The 19,674-nt window shown below is 45.5% G+C and overlaps 1 protein-coding gene across 2 annotated transcripts in view; it reads right to left on the minus strand.

Annotated features, from left to right (window-relative positions):
- Positions 1-19,674, minus strand: part of LOC141098936 (uncharacterized) — a 156,130-nt gene that overhangs the window by 44,931 nt on the left and 91,525 nt on the right. For both annotated transcript variants that reach the window (XM_073586954.1, XM_073586953.1), the window contains exons 2-3: positions 4,942-5,169; positions 3,776-4,183 (exon numbers count right to left, since the gene is read on the minus strand). In XM_073586954.1, the coding sequence (XP_073443055.1) occupies positions 3,776-4,183; positions 4,942-5,169 (636 nt within the window). The remainder of the gene's footprint in view (positions 1-3,775; positions 4,184-4,941; positions 5,170-19,674) is intronic.

Genomic DNA, 19,674 nt, shown 5'->3' on the forward strand with positions numbered 1-19,674 from the left:
ATGTGCTCAAAGAGTGGCTTTCCCTCCATATATGGAGCATCGGCGTACTCAGGAGAAATTACACAACAAATTTTGTTCTCTATTTTCTCCTGATACCCTTGCGAAAATAAAAACTTGGGGGTCTAAAGAAAATTTTTGTGAAAAAAAGTTAAATGTTAATTTTTTCTTTCCACATTGCTTTAGTTCTCGTGAAGCACCTGAAGGGTTAATAAGCTTCATGAATGTGGTTTTGCGCACCTTGAGGAGTGTAGTTTTTAGAATGGTGTCACTTTTGGGTGTTTTCTGGCATAATGACCCCCCTCCCAAAGTTACTTCAAATGTGATGTGGTCCCTAAAAAAATGGTTTTGTAAATTTTGTTGGAAAAATGAGAAAATGCTGGGAAACTTTTAGCCCTTATAATGTCCTAATGTTTATTAACTATTTTATGTGACACGACTTTCTGATTTAAGGGCACAAAACTAATAGTTTGAAAATTGCAAAATTTTCCACAGTTTTTCCAAATTTTTGTTTTTTTTATAAATAAACACAAGTCAAATCAGATAAATTCTACCACTAACATGAAGTACAATATGTCACGAAAAAACAATCACAGAATCAGTGGAATCCGTTGATCCAAAGCTATAACTTCATAAAGTGACAGTGGTCAGAATTGTAAAAATTGGCTTGGTCATTAAAGTCAAAATTGGCTCTGTCACTAAGGGGTTAAAGGGAATCTGACAGTAGGATAAATCCTCCTAAGTAGTCTATTGTATATGGGCATGCAGGTTATAGGGAGCTGAATAAACTTATACCTTAATGGCATTGTCCACCTTTGGAGACAATTTGTTTTCTTATTTAAATGCATGTGTGAGGGAGGGCCAGGGCCGCAGTTGTGGCAGAGATTAACATTTTAGGCAAGCGCTGACCTCCCCTCAAATACAGTGTCCATTACACAGCATGTCTGTAGCTTCACTTTCTGCACCGTAGGGGTCTCCTCTACATTGCTGGAGCTCCCTCTGTCCGGTTTTGCACAAATTGAGACACAGTCCATTTCAACTTTTAAAAGCATAACTTTACTGTTTCATACACAGCACATCCATATTCATCACAGCATCAACATCATATTTCGCATAGTGCATCTTCTCCTCTTTTCATGTACTTCTCTCCTGGTTATACAGCACATTCCTGGGTCAGACCGCATCATACGGTTCCTCCCTGTCCAGAATGTCTGCGCTTGGGAGTTCCCTCAGCCATTTCGCCCGGGATCTGAGGGCATCAGCTCAAGCGATGATCTGCCACATGATGAGTGACCTGCCCATCTAAACTGTTGTGACTTCTCCGGTGGTTCCAATTCCCACTACTGCTGTCACTGCTGTCTTTGCTGCTGTTCTGACCCACTGGCCCTGGATGGCTGGGCTCCAATACTTTAACGTTATGGGGTCACTGTGTTGTCCCTGTATAGCCCAGGCTCTAAGCCCACCCAAGCTGTCTGGGCTCCCTCTCCCTACTCCTTTCACTTCAGGAAGTGTTCCCAACTTACCCACAGTGAACCCCTCCTACATTTTACTGTTACCTATACTGATCTCCTAGCTTGTATTACGTACTCTGTAATGCCCCATCTAGTGACCATAAATGAGTACTATGCCTTCCCTATTATTCATATCTACATAGAAGAATATATACAAATACATTATTCAGTAACACATAACAAACACTATATACATAGCAGGATAACTAAATCACAACTTTAAGGGGATAGAGACGTGGTACCCCCGTTACACATGCAATTGGGGCTAAAAATCATTTTTTGCAATTGGGTTTCAACAAAAAGATTTGCACCATTTGTCTTCTATAACTTCTGTATTGCATTGTCTATTGCTGGATGGAGAATGAAGGTGACGGGATCGGCCACATTATCTTTATTTTACTAGATTTGTTGGGGACATGACTTTGTATCACTTGCTAAGTTACTATTATGTAGATATGACAGGTTCTCCGCCTGCTCTTGTTACTGTGTCTGTCTTCACAGACTGCACAGTTCTCCTGTCCATACCATGGCTGCTGGTGGAGGAATTTGTAACCAGACTCGTCCATCAGCTCCTCCAATAGAAAAGAAGCTTTCTACTGGGAGGTTTTCATTTGGACAAGACAGATGTACAGGTCTGGTCAAATGCTCCTCCATCATCAGCCATTGTATATACAGGAGAACTGGTCAGAGTGTGAGAAAATCTGCACTAACAAGAGCAAGAGGAGAATCTGTCATATCTATATAATAGTAAGTGCCTCAAAATCCTGGTGAGGGCTTACAGATACTGAGGTACAATACTGACCAAATACTGAACGTGTTAACCTGGCGTTAACGGCAATTGCATGCATGTAAGTAAGAAAAAAATTGGCAGCAATAGTGGACAAACCATTTAATATCTGCGATCTGATGTGTTATTGCAGAGAAATTCACATTTTTCTTAATATGTAAATAGCTGCTAAGATCTACGGGCACAGATACACAGTGGAGTACAGATTCAATAAAAAGTATAGTCTTCTTAGGCTAGTTTCACATTTTTGCATATGGAGGAGCTGCGGAGGGCTGCGGACTTCCTCTGTGAAGCTCTGACCACTGCTGCACCTCCTCCGGTCAGCTCCGCCTACATCTGCATTGTTACCACAGCTGGTCGGGTGAGGATAATCTCCAGGAGTGGACCCTCTGGATCGTGGCACCGAGGGGCCCCGGGCGAGCTGCTAGGTGGAGCCGACCCCTATACAGGGATCTTTAGGAGCAGGCCCAGGGGTTCGGTTACCACGATAGCCGGTACCGAGAGGGGCGGCTCAGAATGGACTGGAGTAGGAGCACGAGACTGTAAGAGATAGGACCAGAGTGGGGTTGCGGGACTGGAGTATAGACAGCAGGACGGAGCAGGATAACTGGAGACAGGACCGGAGTAGGACTGCGGGACTGGAGTTTAGATAGCAGGACGGAGCAGGAACACGGGAGGCAGGACTTGAGTAGGACTGCAGGGCTGGAGCATAGATAGCAGGATGGAGCAGGAACACGGGAGGCAGGACTGGAGTAGGACTGCAGGGCTGGAGCATAGATAGCAGGAAGAAGCAGGAACACAGGAGTACAGGACTGTGAGACTGCGGCAGGAGCCATGGAGTACAGGACTGAGAGACTGCAGCAGGAACACGAGGAAGAAGGACCTAGTGTGGTAGCAAACGATCAGGCACCTCCCTCAAAGGAGGATGGCCTGATATGCCCCTGTCTGAACTGCCATTGGTCCGGTGATGCTTCCGAGTCAGGGCATTGCCGGAGCATAAGTGACAGGAGGGAGGCGCGGCCACGGCCGTAGACCTGTCAGAAGGGACCACCGTGGATGTCGGATGGCGGAGGGCTGCGGCGCGGGAGCAGAGGCTGGGTGAGTATACAGTGGCGGCGTGACACACACACTTCTGCATGCGGCCTGCGTACCCTAAATTTAACATTGGGTACACAGGTCGACCGCATCAAATTCCAACATGTTGCGTTCGACGCAGGTTACCGCATCGTCAAAACGATGCATGTGTATGTGTATGTACAATTGCATTTTTTTCTAATATGCCCCTAAAAAATAATGCAAACGTGCAAGCTTCAAAAGACAGGAAATTTAAAATAACTGCTAAAATGTCAGATTTGTAGCTATCAATGTCAATCTCATGCAGAAGACGTTACTTACGATAGATCAATATATAATAACATGGTGAGCTATAATAAAGCAATGGATAAAGTATGGGCGAGTAGCGCTTTGGAGCTGAACATACCTGATGTAGTTATTGGATCTTCATCTCCTGTTACTTCAAGTTTATATTTATTTAAGGTTTCCCATTTCCATTTCTGTTGGTACTTGATACATGTATAGTCTCCACTGTCGAAGGATGTAAGATTAGCAAGGTCTAGATGAAAATTCTGATTGCACTCACTCAAAGCTGCGTGATTTCGAAAAAAAACTTTTTTGTTATCTTTTATGTCATCAGTGGAACAGCACAGTTCATTCACTTCAGAGCCAAAGTAATCAACTGTTTTTATTACCGCAGCTGAAAATATACACTTTGAGAGATTTTTGCCCTTAAATATCCACAACAAAGTGAATGATCCGGTATCAGTAAACCGACTTGGGAAGCTGACATTTTGCCCAACCTTTCTTTTAATGACTGTGGGCATTACATTTTCTGCAAGAACAAAAACAAGTTGAAATTTAACCCTTTATCACAATATCTGAATAACCAAAGAATGTATTTCATGTTTATCATATTCTATGCAAAACACAAGCTGCGGAGACACCATCATATGTTTCTCAACGCAAGCAATGACTTGCCAGGTCTTTCCCCGGGAAGGAACAATCACGGGAAGGGCAGTCTCCAATGAAGGAAACCACCTATGCCAAAACATGGTATCCATCCACATTGCCCCTCATCAGTGTGGAGTAGGAAACTGGCTAGTAGGAGCAATGCCTAGTAAAAGACTGTGAAAAATGAGGATGAATGAACTCATGGAGATCAACATCCAACACCGCAGAGACACCATCACATGTTTCACAGTCTTTTACTAGGCATTGCTCCTACTAGCCAGTTTCCTACTCCACACTGATGAGGGGCAATACCCCGAAACAGCTGTCTTTGGATGGATACCCATGTTCTGGCATAGGTGGTTTCCTTCATTGGAGACTGCCCTTCCCGTGGTTGTTCCTTCCCGGGGAAAGACCTGGCTAGTCATTGCTTGCATTGAGAAACATGTGATGGTGTCTCCGCGGCTTGTGTTTTGCATGTTTTTGCATATTTCCCATAAGAGATGGGGGCATTGCTCTAGAATCACTGCGTTGAGAAACATGTGATGGTGTCTCCGTGGTGTTGGATGTTGATCTCCATGAGTTCATTCATCCTCATTTTTCACTATCATATTCTATGTTCATATAAAATATGTTACTTACCTAAAATTGGCAGGAAAATTGATATTGTGTGAGATTTACAGGTCACATTTCTTGGCGGTGTAGTATTAGTTTTATTTTTCTCACAAGTAAATATTCCACCATCAGATGTGACCTCATGCACTTTGTCAGTAGGTTTAAAGAAATAACTATCATATTCATAAATCTTTTCTTCTGGCACATTGCAGGTAAAGTTCTTATCGTTATCTTTAAGTAGAACATCTGAATATGCTGCAAAATATACAAAGCTGGCTGTTAGTTACTCTGCGTGCACAATTATTAGGCAAGTGAACACTTTGACCATATCATTTTTATGCAGATTTTCCAACTCCAAGGTATAAACTTCAATGCTTATTGGATGAAGCAGATCAGGTGATGTGCATTTGTGTAATGAGGGGGGCAAGGACCAAGGAAACAACAACTTTTATCAAGGTGTGCAGAATTATTAGGCAGCTGGTATTCCTCAGGAATAATGGGCCAAAATAAACAACAGGTTTGCAAAAATAAGGGGTTGAGGAAAAAAGACACACATTAACTGTCAAAGATTTGAGAAGAATCAAACGTGAAGTGACCAGGAAGTCATTATCCTCCATTGCTGTCATATTCCAGAACTGCAACCTCCCTGGAATGTCCAGAAGTACAAGGTGCTCAGTGCTCAGAGACATGGCCAAGGTGATGAATAGAGTTGAGCGACTTTTGCTTTTTTAGGGTCGAGTTTCGTTTCATGAAACCCGACTTTTCCAAAAGTCGGGTCGAGCAAAATCGGCCGACTATAGGGAAAAGTCGGGGGTCCGACCGAAACACGAAACCCAATGTAAGTCAATGGGGAATTAAAGTCGGCAGTGAGAGGAGCACAGGAAACACACCTACAGTGCCCATTTGAATGCCAAAAGCATCAATTCTTCTTACTTAAGCTTGTCAACCTTAATTAACTTCATAATACTAGTTACGCACTGAAAAATGGGGGTTATTTGGCTAAAGTTGTGGGGGGGGTAGGGCTGGCTCCAGGTTTTCATGTGCCCTGGGCGAAAGAGTGCCCCTTTAACACATACCACAACTCATGATGCTCCGATACGGCAGAGAAATAGCGGTATAGTACAATGAAAAATACTTCACTTTTTACATCTCATGACGAGGCCCATCTATTTCTCCATACAGAATCATTGATCCCATATAATGTTTGAAACAGTATATGATGAGCTCCACATAATGCTACAGTATATGTTGGTCCCCATGGATGAAGCTCCACTGTCTTATGGGCCCAAATAATGCTCCAAACATAATGGGCCCCATTTCTAATGCTCTAGTGTATAATGGGCCCTGTAAATGCTGCTCCAGTGTCTGATGTCCACCTTTGGAATGTTCCAGTGTATGGTGGGCCCCATCTATCATTCTCCAGAGTATAGTGCTCCCCAAAAATTGCTGTCCCAACATTGAAAACAATGAAATAAGTCTCCTCGCTAGGGAATCCCTGTACTAGTCTGGACTCCTCGTCGTCCCCATCTTCCATCTCACTGCACAGTATTTCAACCTTGCAAGTGCTGTGATCCTGAGCAAGCAGGTGGGGCCCACTCGTTGGCGACGGCATTGGCACAGGGCCCCTGATAGTACGGTGGTGAGTCTGACGGCGGGTGGGCCGAACCTGCACTTTCATCTGCAGCTTCCTCTTTGTCACCGTGTAAGATTCAGGCCGTGTAGCGTGCGAGGGGAATGTAGTGGTCTGGGTCAATGTACCAGCAGATTCATCGAGCAGTGGCTGGGCATCAGTGCACTTGCGTCGCCCCCAGGAGTACGGTCGCCACAGTGGCATTACCTTCCTCCTAGGGAGTGTGATGTCATGCTTGAGAGCAAGGAAGGATCTCTCTAGAAGGTTAACTGATTGGGCAGCGTTATTCCCACGAGTCACGACCCTCCAAACAGCGTTCATGAAGGCAAAGTGTTTGTTTTACGTGGGCAGTATGGTTACAAAGCTGAACCTTAAAGGAATGTCCAGAAGGGCACCACCAGGAGTGGAGCCTACGGCATAATTTGACTCAACACGGGCAACCTCAACCATCCAGCATCAAAAAAGATGCACACATTGCAAGCTTAATTCCGTTAACAAACGAGACTCCGTCATGCCCCGCGGTCCGAGTCCGGCTTACTAGAGGGACACGCGAGGCTCTGGCACGTGAGATTGGCCAATAACTGGTGTGTCATGCCCTTACATGTCCGTGGCTGCATGTGCGCTACACTGAAAAGGCCAGCGTTTGTCGCTTACAGGTGCAGATAACCCGCTGAACAACGTTAGTGATGGGGATCTGGGATTACAATTATTACCCGCGAACGATGATTTCCCAGTAAGTGCAGGTCAACCGCAGTTCCGGAATTAGGCCTAACCGTCATTCCTGAAAAAATGAAAAACTTACGTGTGCAAACCACAGGTGCTGTAGCTTGCTTAACAGCTCGCCAGCCATTCTCAGGCCCAGTATGGATTACACGTGATTGCACAAAGGTGAGAAAGGGTACCGTATCACGGATAACATGTATGGATAGCATAGTGTACTCATTCAATATATATGTCTATAGATCAGGAGGCAGGCTAAGACGGTGTCAGGCCCAGTATGGATTACACGTGATTGCACAAAGGTGAGAAAGGGTACCGTATCACCGGATAACATGTATGGATAGCATAGTGTACACATTCAAAATATATGTCTATAGATCAGGAGGCATGCTCAGACGGTGTCAGGCCCAGTATGGATTACACGTGATTGCACAAAGGTGAGAAAGGGTACCGTATCACCGGATAACATGTATGGATAGCATAGTGTACACATTCAAAATATATGTCTATAGATCAGGAGGCAGGCTCAAACGGTGTCAGGCCCAGTATGGATTACACGTGATTGCACAAAGGTGAGAAAGGGTACCGTATCACCGGATAACATGTATGGATATCATAGTGTACACATTCAAAATATATGTCTATAGATCAGGAGGCAGGCTCAAGCGGTGTAAGGCCCAGTATGGATTACACGTGATTGCACAAAGGTGAGAAAGGGTACCGTATCACCGGATAACATATATGGATAGCATAGTGTACACATTCAAAATATATGTCTATAGATCAGGAGGCAAGCTCAGACGGTGTCAGGCCCAGTATGGATTACACGTGATTGCACAAAGGTGAGAAAGGGTACCGTATCACCGGATAACATGTATGGATAGCATAGTGTACACATTCAAAATATATGTCTATAGATCAGGAGGCAGGCTCAAACGGTGTCAGGCCCAGTATGGATTACACGTGATTGCACAAAGGTGAGAAAGGGTACCGTATCACCGGATAACATGTATGGATAGCATAGTGTACTCATTCAAAATATATGTCGATAGATCAGGAGGCAGGCTCAGACAGTGTCAGGCCCAGTATGGATTTGACGGCCCAGACTACACAGCGGAGGAGCAGGGAGAGGTAAAGATTGAAAATGCTGGGGCCCTGCCCAAGCAAGGGGGGCCCACTCGTGGGCGTCGGTACTGGCACTGGGCCCCTCATAGTACGGCGGTGTGTCTGACGGCAGGTGTGCACCACCACCGTCAGAGACACTTGATTGCACTGTGAGGGACCCTGTGCCAGTGCCCACGCCCAAGAGTCGGCCTACCCACCTGTCCAGGGCAACGGCACTCGCACGGTTTCGTGCGCTAGGTGGTGACCCCAGCCATGGGGGGGGGAGGCAGCACAATTAGGGACTTTTAGAAAGTGGCATATGTTGATGTTGGACATTCAGCTGATGCAAAAGGCGAAATTGTTCAAGTCCCAGGAAGAGGAGGACCAAAGCAAGCCATTTTTCTGTCACCCTATGTGTCATCAGGGGAAGGTGGGACAAAATCCTTGGAAACCCATGCATGGTTCATTTTAATGAAGGTTAGATCATCCACATTTTGGGCTGACAGACGGGTCCTTTTTTCTGTCAGGATTGATCCAGCTGCACTGAAGACTCTTTCCGATAGCACACTTGTAGCTGGGCAAGCGAGCTCCTGTAAGGCATATTGTGCCAATGCAGGCCAGGTGTCCAGTTTAGCGGCCCAATAGTTAAAGAGGAATGACCTGTGCGGGAGAACATCGATATGGGAGGAAAAGTAGTTTGTAACCATAGTTGACAACTGCTGTCTCCTGTCACTTTCCATCAATGCAGTATTACCAGTTGTGTGAGCGGTACTTGAAAAATCAGTCCACAACATTGTCATGAAACCCCTGTCTCCAACGCCACTTCTGCTGTGTGCACCACGAACACCTCTGCCAAGCTGCCCCCGGCCCGTACGGCTCGTGTGAGAACCATCACCGCTGCTGTGTGCTGGGAATGCCTCAACCAACCGGTTTACCAGAGTTGCTTGTTTATTAGCCAATATTAGGTCAAGGTTCTCATGTGGCATGATGTTTTGTAATTTGCCTATATAGCGTGGATCCAGGATGCTGGCCAACCAGTAGTCGTCATCGTTCATCATTTTGTCAATGCGGGGGTCCCTTTTTAGGATCTGCAAGGCATAATCTGACATGTGGGCCAATGTTCCCGGTGTCAATGATGCACTGCGAGTGCTGGTTGGAGGAGCACTTTCTGGCAAATCCACATCCCTCCAGTCACGCACAAACCCTGTAAGAGACCTTGCCACGCCAACATTTTCACTTGCCCCACGAGATGCATCCTCCTCCCCTAAGTAATCATCCCCATCATCATCCTCCTCCTCCTCTTCTTCCTCCACCTCGTCCAGGAGAGGTCCCTGAGCAGTCAATGGCTGAATGTCATCAAGAATTCCCTCCTCCTCTTCCTCCTCATCAACATTGGCTGCAGACGCCTGCTCCTTAAGGTGCGTCAAAGTTTGCATGAGCAGACGCATAAGTGGGATGCTCATGCTTAGGATGGCTTCGTCTGCGCTTACAAGCCGTGTGCATTCTTCAAAACACTGAAGGACTTTACAGAGGTCTTTCAGCTTCGACCACTGCACACCTGTCAACTCCATGTCTGCTCTCAAAGTGCCTGGCCGTGTATCCTCCCACAAATGCATTATGGCCTGCCTCTGTTCGCACAGCCGCTCAACCATGTGCAGGGTGGAGTTCCACCTTGTTGCAATGTCGTTAATGAGGCGGTGGTTGGGAAGGTGGAGCAATCGCTGCAGCTTCTGCATACGAATGGAGTGTACAGGCGACCGGCGGATGTGCGCGCACAGTCTTCGCACCTTCTGGAGCAGGGCTGTTAACTCCGGATAATTGTTGAGGAAGCACTGCACCACCTGGTTCAAGGTGTGAGCCAAGCAAGGTATGTGGCTGAGTTTTGAAAGGGCTATGGCTGCCACAAAATTACGGCCGTTATCACTAACTACCTTGCCTGCCTCAAGATGTATACTGCCCAGCCATGACTCAGTTTGTCGCTGAAAGTACTCGGCCAGCACCTCCGCGGTGTGTTAGTCGCCCAAACACATCATCTGCAACACAGCCTGCTGATGCTTTCCACTAGCTGCTCGATAGGGGGACACCTCGTGTGCAACAGTGGCAGCTGCAGATGGAGTGCTCGTACGACTGCGCTCTGTGGACGAGCTTTCGCTTCTGGAGGAGGAGGAGGAGGGTCAAACGCCTACAGCCAACTGTTTCCTATACCGTGGTCTAGGCATCACTGTCCCACCACCGCTGTCCCCTGTGGACCCTGCATCCACCACATTAACCCAGTGCACAGTGATGGACACGTAACGGCCCTGGCCATGCCGACTGGACCATGCATCTGTTGTGAGGTGTACCTTTCCACTCACTGACTGCTTGAGTGCATGGACAATGCGGTCTTTCATATGATGGTGGAGGGCTGGGATGGCTTTGCGAGAGAAGAAGTGGCGACTGGGTAGGTCATAGCGTGGTACTGCATAGGCCATGAGTTCGCGGAAAGCTGCGTTTTCCACCAACCGATAGGGCATCATCTCTAACGAGATTAGTTTGGCAATGTGGGCGTTCAAACCCAGTGTACGCGGATGAGAGACTGAGTACTTTCTTGACCTGCTCATAGTCTCTGGGAGGGTTAGCTGGACTTGAGAGCTGCATATGGTGGAACTAGCGGTGGACAGGGCGGACTGAGAGAGGGTTGATGATGGTGATGGAGTTGGTGTTCTTTCTGATGGCCTAGATTCAGTCTTTCATTGATATAACAGTGGGATTCCCTGACTGCTTTGGCCTTGCAACGACACCTCAACATTTGCTGCTGTGCTAACCGGTGGGCTTACAGTGGGGGAAACAATGTAGCGTTGCTGACTACCTTCTTTGTGATCAGTTGCACATGTGGTACTTGAGGTTCGGTGTTGTGTCCACGCTTGCAAGTGCATGCTGGTTAAATGTCTAAGCATGCAACAGGTATTCAAATTTTTCAGATTTTTCCCTCTGCTAAAGGTCTTTGCGCACTTCTTACAGATAACCTTGGCCTGATCATGAGGATTTTGTTCAAAAAAGTGCCACACTGCACTCTTCCTACTTTGGAAGACATTTTGCGGCCTAGCACGTTGTGCTATTTTGACCGTCTGGACAAGCTGCCCAGCAACTCTTTTTATTTTTGGAACCTGTCTTTGGAGTGCTCCGGGCCTGCCAGATAACAGCTGTTGCGATGTCGATGTCTGCTGTGGATGCTCCTCCTCCTCATCTGAGCTATTGGAAGCAGCACCCTCTTCCCCCAATGGATGCCAATCTGGGTTAACAACTGGGTCATCCATCACCTCCTCTTCAATGTCATGTGCACCTTCATCTGTGTCACCGTGTATGGTGGTATAGTATGCGGGAAGGGGCACCTGAGTCTCATCAGGGTCAGAATCTGGCTCATTACACTGCGAGGACAATGTAGTGCTCTGACTGAATGTACCAGCAGAATCATCTATCAGTGGCTGTGCATCAGTGCACTCCATGTCAGATACATTTTGGCCTGGGTAATTCACCATTTCACTTGATAACCCAGGCATGGTATGTGAAAACAGCTCCATTGAGTAATCAGTTGTATGGCCTGCGTCATCCTTCAATCTTGGTTGGGGTGAATGACACAAGGAAAGGTGTGGTTCATGAACATGACCCCCCAGTGACGACTCAGTGCTTTTATTTTTTACAACTTCAGAAGAGGAGGCGATAGTCAGCAATGTAAGCCAAAACTTTTTCCTGATGCTCTGGCTTTAAAAGTGGTTTGCCAACTCCTAGAAAACTAAGCCTTCGAGGCCTTGTGGAGCCAGACGATGACGCAGGCTCAACACCTCCTGCATTCAGTCCTATATTGCTTTTGCCACTACCATCAGATCCACTACCAACACCATCATTACCAGCTGGCAACCCCCGCCAAATTCCACGGCCTCTTCCACCAGCCTTCCTCAATTTTGGTAAAAATGTACACAAAATCCCACAAACTATTTAGTAATGTAAAACAAGGTACAAGGTGTATATAGGACAGGGGAGATGTCGAATTTCTGAACACACTTGTGGACACTGTTGGATTGTGTGAGGCCCAGTTAATATCACACCGTTATGACACAGGCTCAATGTCGCAGGTGTGAAAAATGTCACTATAGGACAGGGGAGATGTTGAATTTCTGAACACACTTGTAGACACTGTTGTGTGAGGCCCAGTTAATATCACACCGCTATGTCACAGGCTCAATGTCGCAGGTGTGAAAAATGTCACTATAGGACAGGGGAGATGTAGAATTTCTGAACACACTTGTGGACACTGTTGTGTGAGGCCCAGTTAATATCACACCGCTATGTCACAGGCTCAATGTCGCAGGTGTGAAAAATGTCACTATAGGACAGGGGAGATGTAGAATTTCTGAACACACTTGTGGACACTGTTGTGTGAGGCCCAGTTAATATCACACCGCTATGTCACAGACTCAGTGTCTCAGGTGTGAAAAATGTCACTGTAGGACAGGGGAGATGTAGAATTTCTGAACACACTTGTGGACACTGTTGTGTGAGGCCCAGTTAATATCACACCGCTGTCACAGGCTCAATGTCGCAGGTGTTAAAAATGTCACTATAGGACAGGGGAGATGTAGAATTTCTGAACACAATTGTGGACTCTGTTGGATTGTGTGAGGCCCAGTGAATATCACACCGCTATGTCACAGGCAGAAATTGGCTAGTGTATGACAAACTGCAAGGTGTATATAGAAATGGGCAGAATAGGAATCTCCCTAGAGTGTAGGTCTGTAAGACCGGAACATGTTACACGGTACTGAGAGAGGAGCGTGCACGTACACTGCTGTCCGGTGTCCGTAAAATTGTCAAGCTCCGTGTTTTTTAAGTATACGGACTGACACACGCTGTCTCTCTATAGTTTTGAATGTGATCAAACAGCAAATATACTTAACTGTTTGAAAACCAGACAAAACTAGAAGGTGGAGGTCTGTAAGAACGGAACATGTCCTCGACTTATTCTTACAGAGTCACACACAGATAGTCACACACAGATAGCTTCACTGTGGCCGTGATAACAGCCGTTACACGGTACTGTGTGAGGAGCGTACACCGCTGTATGGTGTGAAAAAATGCACACTCAGTACCTCACCAGGACAAAAAAAAAAATTTGGATTGCTTTTAAAAAAGCAGTTTGCAGAGCAGTGGGAAAACAGCAATGCAGCTATCAGGAAGCCTTATAAGGCAGCCTAACAACCAACACAGCTGATCCTGCAAAATATAGCCTCCACTTGCACTGCACACACAGTGACTGGTGTGTTGTACAGGCAAAATCGCTAGCAGCAGAAGCAGTTTTTGGTGTCTTCTTCCCTGCCTAACGCTCTCCCTACAGAATCAGCAGCAGCAGCTCTCCCTATTCTGAGATCAGCATGAGTAACATGGCGGTCGGCGTGCACGCCCTTTTATACCCCCTGTGACGTCCCCCAAAGCAAGCCAATCACTTGCATGCCCTTCTCAAAGATGGTGGTGACCCCTGCCTATGTCATCACGTTGCCCACAGTGTCCGTGGATCCTGATTGGCTGAAAAAGGGCGGAAAACAAACTTTTGAAACGCGACTTTGGCGCTAAAGTCGCCGAGCTCGTGGCCGACCTCACCCTAGGGTCGGGTTTCGTTTCATGAAACCCGACTTTACCAAAAGTCGGCGACTTTTGAAATTTTTCAACCCGTTTCGCTCAACTCTAGTGATGAAGGCTCAATCCTGAGAACCACTAAACCAGACACAGAAGTGGAGGCATCAAGACAAGTCCCAGAAATATCTGAAGACAGATTTTTTTAAAGGTTTTATAGACTGATGAGATGTGAGTGACTCTTAACGGATCGGATGGATGGACCCGTGACTCAATCAGTAATGTGCACAAACCTCCACTTCGACTTAGACGCCAACAAGGTGGAAGTGTGTTATTGTTATGGGCTGGTATAATTAAAAATTAGCTAAATAAATCCTTTTCGGGTTGAAGATGGACTTGAAATCAATTTACAAACCTACCGCCAGTCTTTAGAAGACACTTTAATCAAGAAGTGGCGCAACAAAAAGTCTATAGCTTTAAAGGGAACCTGTCAGCAGGATTTTGCACAGTAACCTACAGATGGTGTCAGGTCGGCACAGTTATACTTATTAAAATGATACCTGGGTTGATGAAATCCGTCTTGTGGTTGTTGTTTAATCTTCATTTTTAGCTTTTAGTTAATGATATGCTCATGTGTGCCGGTGCCCAGGAGGCCATGGACCCATATCTCAATGGATTTTATCTCTGATCTCCCCGTCTCTCAAGAGAATGACTGTTATTTGGGTGATCTGTGATAGATTTTCTAAGATGGTCCATCTTGTACCACTCCTAAAGTTGCCATCTTCTTCTGAGCTGGTGCCCTTGTTTTTACAAGTGGTTCGTTTACACGGGATTCCTGAGAACATTGTGTCTGACAGAGGGGTCCAGTTTGTTTCCAGATTTTGGAGAGCTTTTTGTTCCAAACTGGGAATTCAGTTGTCTTTCTCCTCTGCATTTCATCCTCAGACCAATGGGCAGACTGAGAGAACAAACCAGACTTTGGAGTCCTATTTGAGATGTTTTATATCTGCTGATCAGGATGATTGAGTCTTATTTTTGCCCTTGGCCGAATTCGCGCTAAACAATAGGGCTAGTTCTGCCTCTTTGATGTCCCCTTTCTTTTGTAACTTTGGGTTTCATTCTCGATTTTCTTCGGGGCAGGTGGAAGCTTCTGCCTGCCCAGGTGTGGATTCTGTGGTAGAGAGAATTCAGCAGATTTGGGACCAAGCAGTGGATAAGTTGTCCCACTCTCAGGAAAAGGCCCAACGATTTTCCAACTGGCATAGGACCATTGGTCCCTGGTTTAAAGTGGGTGATATGATTTGGCTGTCCTCCAAAAATATTCCCATGAAGGTTGCATCCCCAAAATTCAAGCCAAGGTTTATTGGACCTTATAAGATTTTGGAAATCCTTAACCCCGTTTCTTTCCGTTTGGCTCTTCCAGTTACATTTAAGATTCATAACGTTTTTCATAAATCTTTGTTGAAAAGGTTTGTGGAGCCAGTAGTTCCCATGGCGGTGCCCCCTGACCCTGTACTGGTTAAGGGTAATTTGGAGTATGAGGTAGAGAAGATATTGGATTCTCGTCTGGCTAGACGGAGACTTCAGTACTTGGTCAAGTGGAAGGGTTATGGCCAGGAGGATAATTCTTGGGTCGCTGCGTCTGACATCCATGCCAAGAGATTGATTTGTGCCTTTCACAAGGCCCATCCTGATCGGCCTGGTGGCGTGGATGAGGGTTCGGTGACCCCTCCTCAAGGGGGTACTGATGTGAACTCCCTTGCTTGGATTTCTGAGCCGAAGCTCCCTTTGCTCCCTCTGGTGGCTACTGAGAGTAGTAGAGCTGGCCAGGTTGATGGAAGTTCCCCACCTGACAACAATAATTGGGAATCTGGGATTACTGGCTGGGAGCATAAAATTGAGCTGGCTGCTCTTGGTGGTTGCTGGTGATTTCCTCCTTGTGCATTTGGAGTTCTTTTGTCCCCTGTCTGATCTGCATGGTTCAGTTAAGTGATTCTTTTGCTAATCCTTTGCATCTAATCTGATTGCACCTTTTTTTGCTTTCTGCTTTGTTGCTAGGGTTCAGTGTGCTCCTTGCCGGGGGCAGTGCTGGGCCCAGCTTCATATGTTACAGCTTGTTCAGTCCCCTGTTATGTTAGGATCTTTTTGCTTTGCCGCCAGGTCGTGTGGCCTCAGGTTTTTTGTATATCAGAAGTGTTGGACTTTTTTAGGGTTTTGTGCGTGATTGCAGACAGTATCTTTTCTGTCCTGTCCTGTCTAGACAGCTTGGGCCCCACCATTTGCTCAGTCTGTTCTCTGCCTGCATTTGTGTCTCTTCTTGTCTCACCGACAATATATGTTTGGGGCTGTCTGTTCCTTTGGGGATCTGCTCCGGAACAGTTGAGATTTCACCTTTCTGTCTTTAGGCTTAGTTAGTTCTCTGGCTGTGACAAAGCATCTAGGGCATCGTAGGAATGCTCCACGGCTACTGCTAGTTGTGTTGATAGGATCAGGTGTCTGCAATCTGCTTAGTTGCCAACCTTTCTGGTCTTTTGGTGGCTTAGCCTGTTCCTGCCATCCTCCTCGGTGACCCATTCATAACACTCATGCCCCGGGCGGCCTGTGGGGGTCTTCATTTGGTGCTCTGCTTACATATTCATCTGTATGGATCCCTCAGTTACCTGTCCCCTAGTGTACATAATAACCAATGCTGTCAGAGTCACCAATCCTTCTGTATAATGGCTTCATACACAGTAGGGTTAGCGGGCTCACTAAGATCAGAGCGAATAAAATTATCTTTCACTGCGAGCGATACGTACCGGACCGATACGGGAACATCCGGGGGCAGCTCAGTCAGGACACCCTCCAATGGTAAGTCAATCTGCACGGAACTAGAGTATGTGGCGTTTGTAGTGGGAAGGGAGTCAACCTTCAACCTGTTCTTGTGTTGCCTTCCCTCCAAATCTCCCCTGTTCCCGCACTCAGTCCCTTTTGCCTCCTCATGCCCCCCACTGTCCAGTGCAAAGGTCCTCTCCATCCAGATAAATCGTCCCCCGGCAACAGTGGTGACAGTCCCAATAGTTCCGGCCCTAAAGTGCATAGAGAACCGCTGACTCTGTTCTGGCTTATATTCTAACATTTTCCATTGTAAAACCCTGTTTCACACATAAATAACAGACAGCTGGATGGGAAAGGGCACACCACACCTTAAGAACCACTAGTGCCAACACACCAGATAATGTATATACATATAAATTTACAAAACAGAAAAGGACAAAGTTTGTGACCCCCAAAACTCTCCCCAATTAGGATATCAGAAGAATTAGTTAATGATTCATATTGTCCCCCTTACAAACATAGTAGGCATTGTCATAACAGCTCTAATAGGTTTCAATGTCTCCTTATTCAAATAACTGCACAATAACTCTTCACCAAGAGTAACATAATCACTGTTCAATGATTCTTAAATAAGGGTATCTACTTATCTTATATTGCCCAAAGGCCAGGTCCTGATGCATTTCCCCCCTTTTTCCATTTTAGGGGTTCATCAAGGGGTAATGGTGAAAAACAAAAGTGCTGCAGTGTGCACCAAAGTATGTAAGAAGAAATGCAGTGCAACTCTGGCCACTCCTAATTGGGGAGAGTTTTTTGGGGGTTGTGATATTTGTCCTTTTGAACTTTCTCATGCAGCAGTGCCGTAAGATCACCGGGGCTCATCAGCTGATGAACTCCGGTGAACTTTTTCACCACACTGTAGCAGTGTTTACACATTCCTGCCAGTGTGTCGCCAGCTGCTGAGTAGAGCATTCACATCAGATGACTGCTCTACAAGTGATCTGAGTTGTCACTAGACAGTATGGATTATGGCACAGAGGTGAGGGACATGGTGGTTTATTATTTTTTTCTCTTTTCCAGGAGACATGAGCATGGGGGTTAATGTAAGTATATGGTGTTTTTTTATTCTATTTTTTTTTACAGGAGACAAAGGCCTTCAGGGATTAGGTGTAAGATGAGTATATACTGTACTTTATTTTTATGTCAATATTTATTTCAGCTCCAGCTGTAATCAGTGACAGCAGGCGTCGGCTGATGGGAGTAGTATTCTTTCATCAGGCGATGCCGGTGACCAGCGGTATGATATATTCTGCAGGTCACAGACACATCTGTCGGGTCACGCTGACAGCTTGATCCTGCAGCGCTCTACTGGATGGTAACGATGTTACCGCTGTTCAGAAACGCCACGCCTTTCTTTCTCATGCTGTTACATAGATGACAGCATGGGAAACACTGATATGAAGCCTGTAAAACCGCATGCGAAAACTCAGTAAATCCCCAAACATTTTTACACTTGCGTTTGTGCTGCATATTTGAGTGACTCAACTGGAGTGAATGGGTGAAAAACGTGGCAAAAAGGCACACAGAATTGACATTCTGTGGTTCTAAAAGCAGCACAAATCCAGAAAGGAAAATTAGTGATCATGTGGACAGCACTTCAGGATTCTCATTGACTTTGCTGCCATAAGAATTCCCTAGCATTTTTTGGGCCAATTCGGTGAGGAAAAAAGCACCAAAAGCGTACAGTGTGCACACAACCTAAAGGAAAACAATTAAACATGTGCACCTTTGCGCTGGACAAAACAAATATCTTTTACGTCTCCCATGGAGATATTCATCATATTTAAGAATTCAACAATTGCGATACTCAACATGTAGTATATTCCATTTTTTGTGATTTATGTAAAATACAATATGTAGGATGCACCAACAGAAAATTAAAACAGCAAATTTCCGAACACTTAGATAATATATCGAAAAAAAATTATAGTATATGGCACTGTTAAACACTTTTTACTATGCATAACAAGGATTCAGCACACAAATTCTTTGGTATAAAAGGAGCGCCATATTCCCCTAGAGAAGGCAGTTGGCAAAAACGCCTTATGCTGCAAGAGGTATTTTCTATACTAAATTTAGATAGCAAACATCCCAAAGGCATGAATTATACAGTAGGAGTGATCTCTTTTATATATATTATTTTTTTATTATATGTACACTACTGTATGCTCCATGTCTCTTATCATATGTGGACAGCAAAATATTTCATATGTATGAACTAGTGGATAGATCTCTATTATATACAGCTCTGGAAAAATTAAGAGACCACAGTTTTATAAAAATCAGCTTCTCTACATGTCTGACAGCCATTCCATTCCAGTGTCAGTTGAATTCCAACCAGAGTACACCTCATTCTATTTAATGTGCTTCTGATTAGGTGATCACCTGAACAAAATCTTATTTAACGAAGGAAAGTATAATAAACCCTGCTGTGGTGTTCACAATCCTCTTGCAATAGGACAAGCTGGATGGCAAAACTAGTGCTAGTAATATCCCAAAAGTAATAGGAATGAAAAAATAAATTTTAGCCATGCCAAAGGAGTTGAAAAGAAAAGTCTTGAGTGAGGAAAAGAAGGGCTCAATTCTGGCTTTACTAGCAGAGCGATACAGTGAGCGTCATGTTGCCTCATCCTTAAAATTTCTAAGACGGCAGTCCACGACAATGAAGTCAAGCAGCAGACATTGGGGACAACAAAGTTACAGACCGGCAGAGAGCGAAAACAACTCTCCACTGACCGGGATGACTGTCATCTTATTAGAATGTCACTCAGCAACCGCAGGATGACATCAAGTGACCTACAAAAGGAATGGCAAATGACAGCTGG

This window comes from Dendrobates tinctorius, unplaced genomic scaffold (assembly GCF_039654945.1).
Source record: "Dendrobates tinctorius isolate UK_male_01 unplaced genomic scaffold, ASM3965494v1 ptg000097l, whole genome shotgun sequence".
In the NCBI taxonomy this organism is placed as follows: Eukaryota; Metazoa; Chordata; class Amphibia; order Anura; family Dendrobatidae; genus Dendrobates; species Dendrobates tinctorius.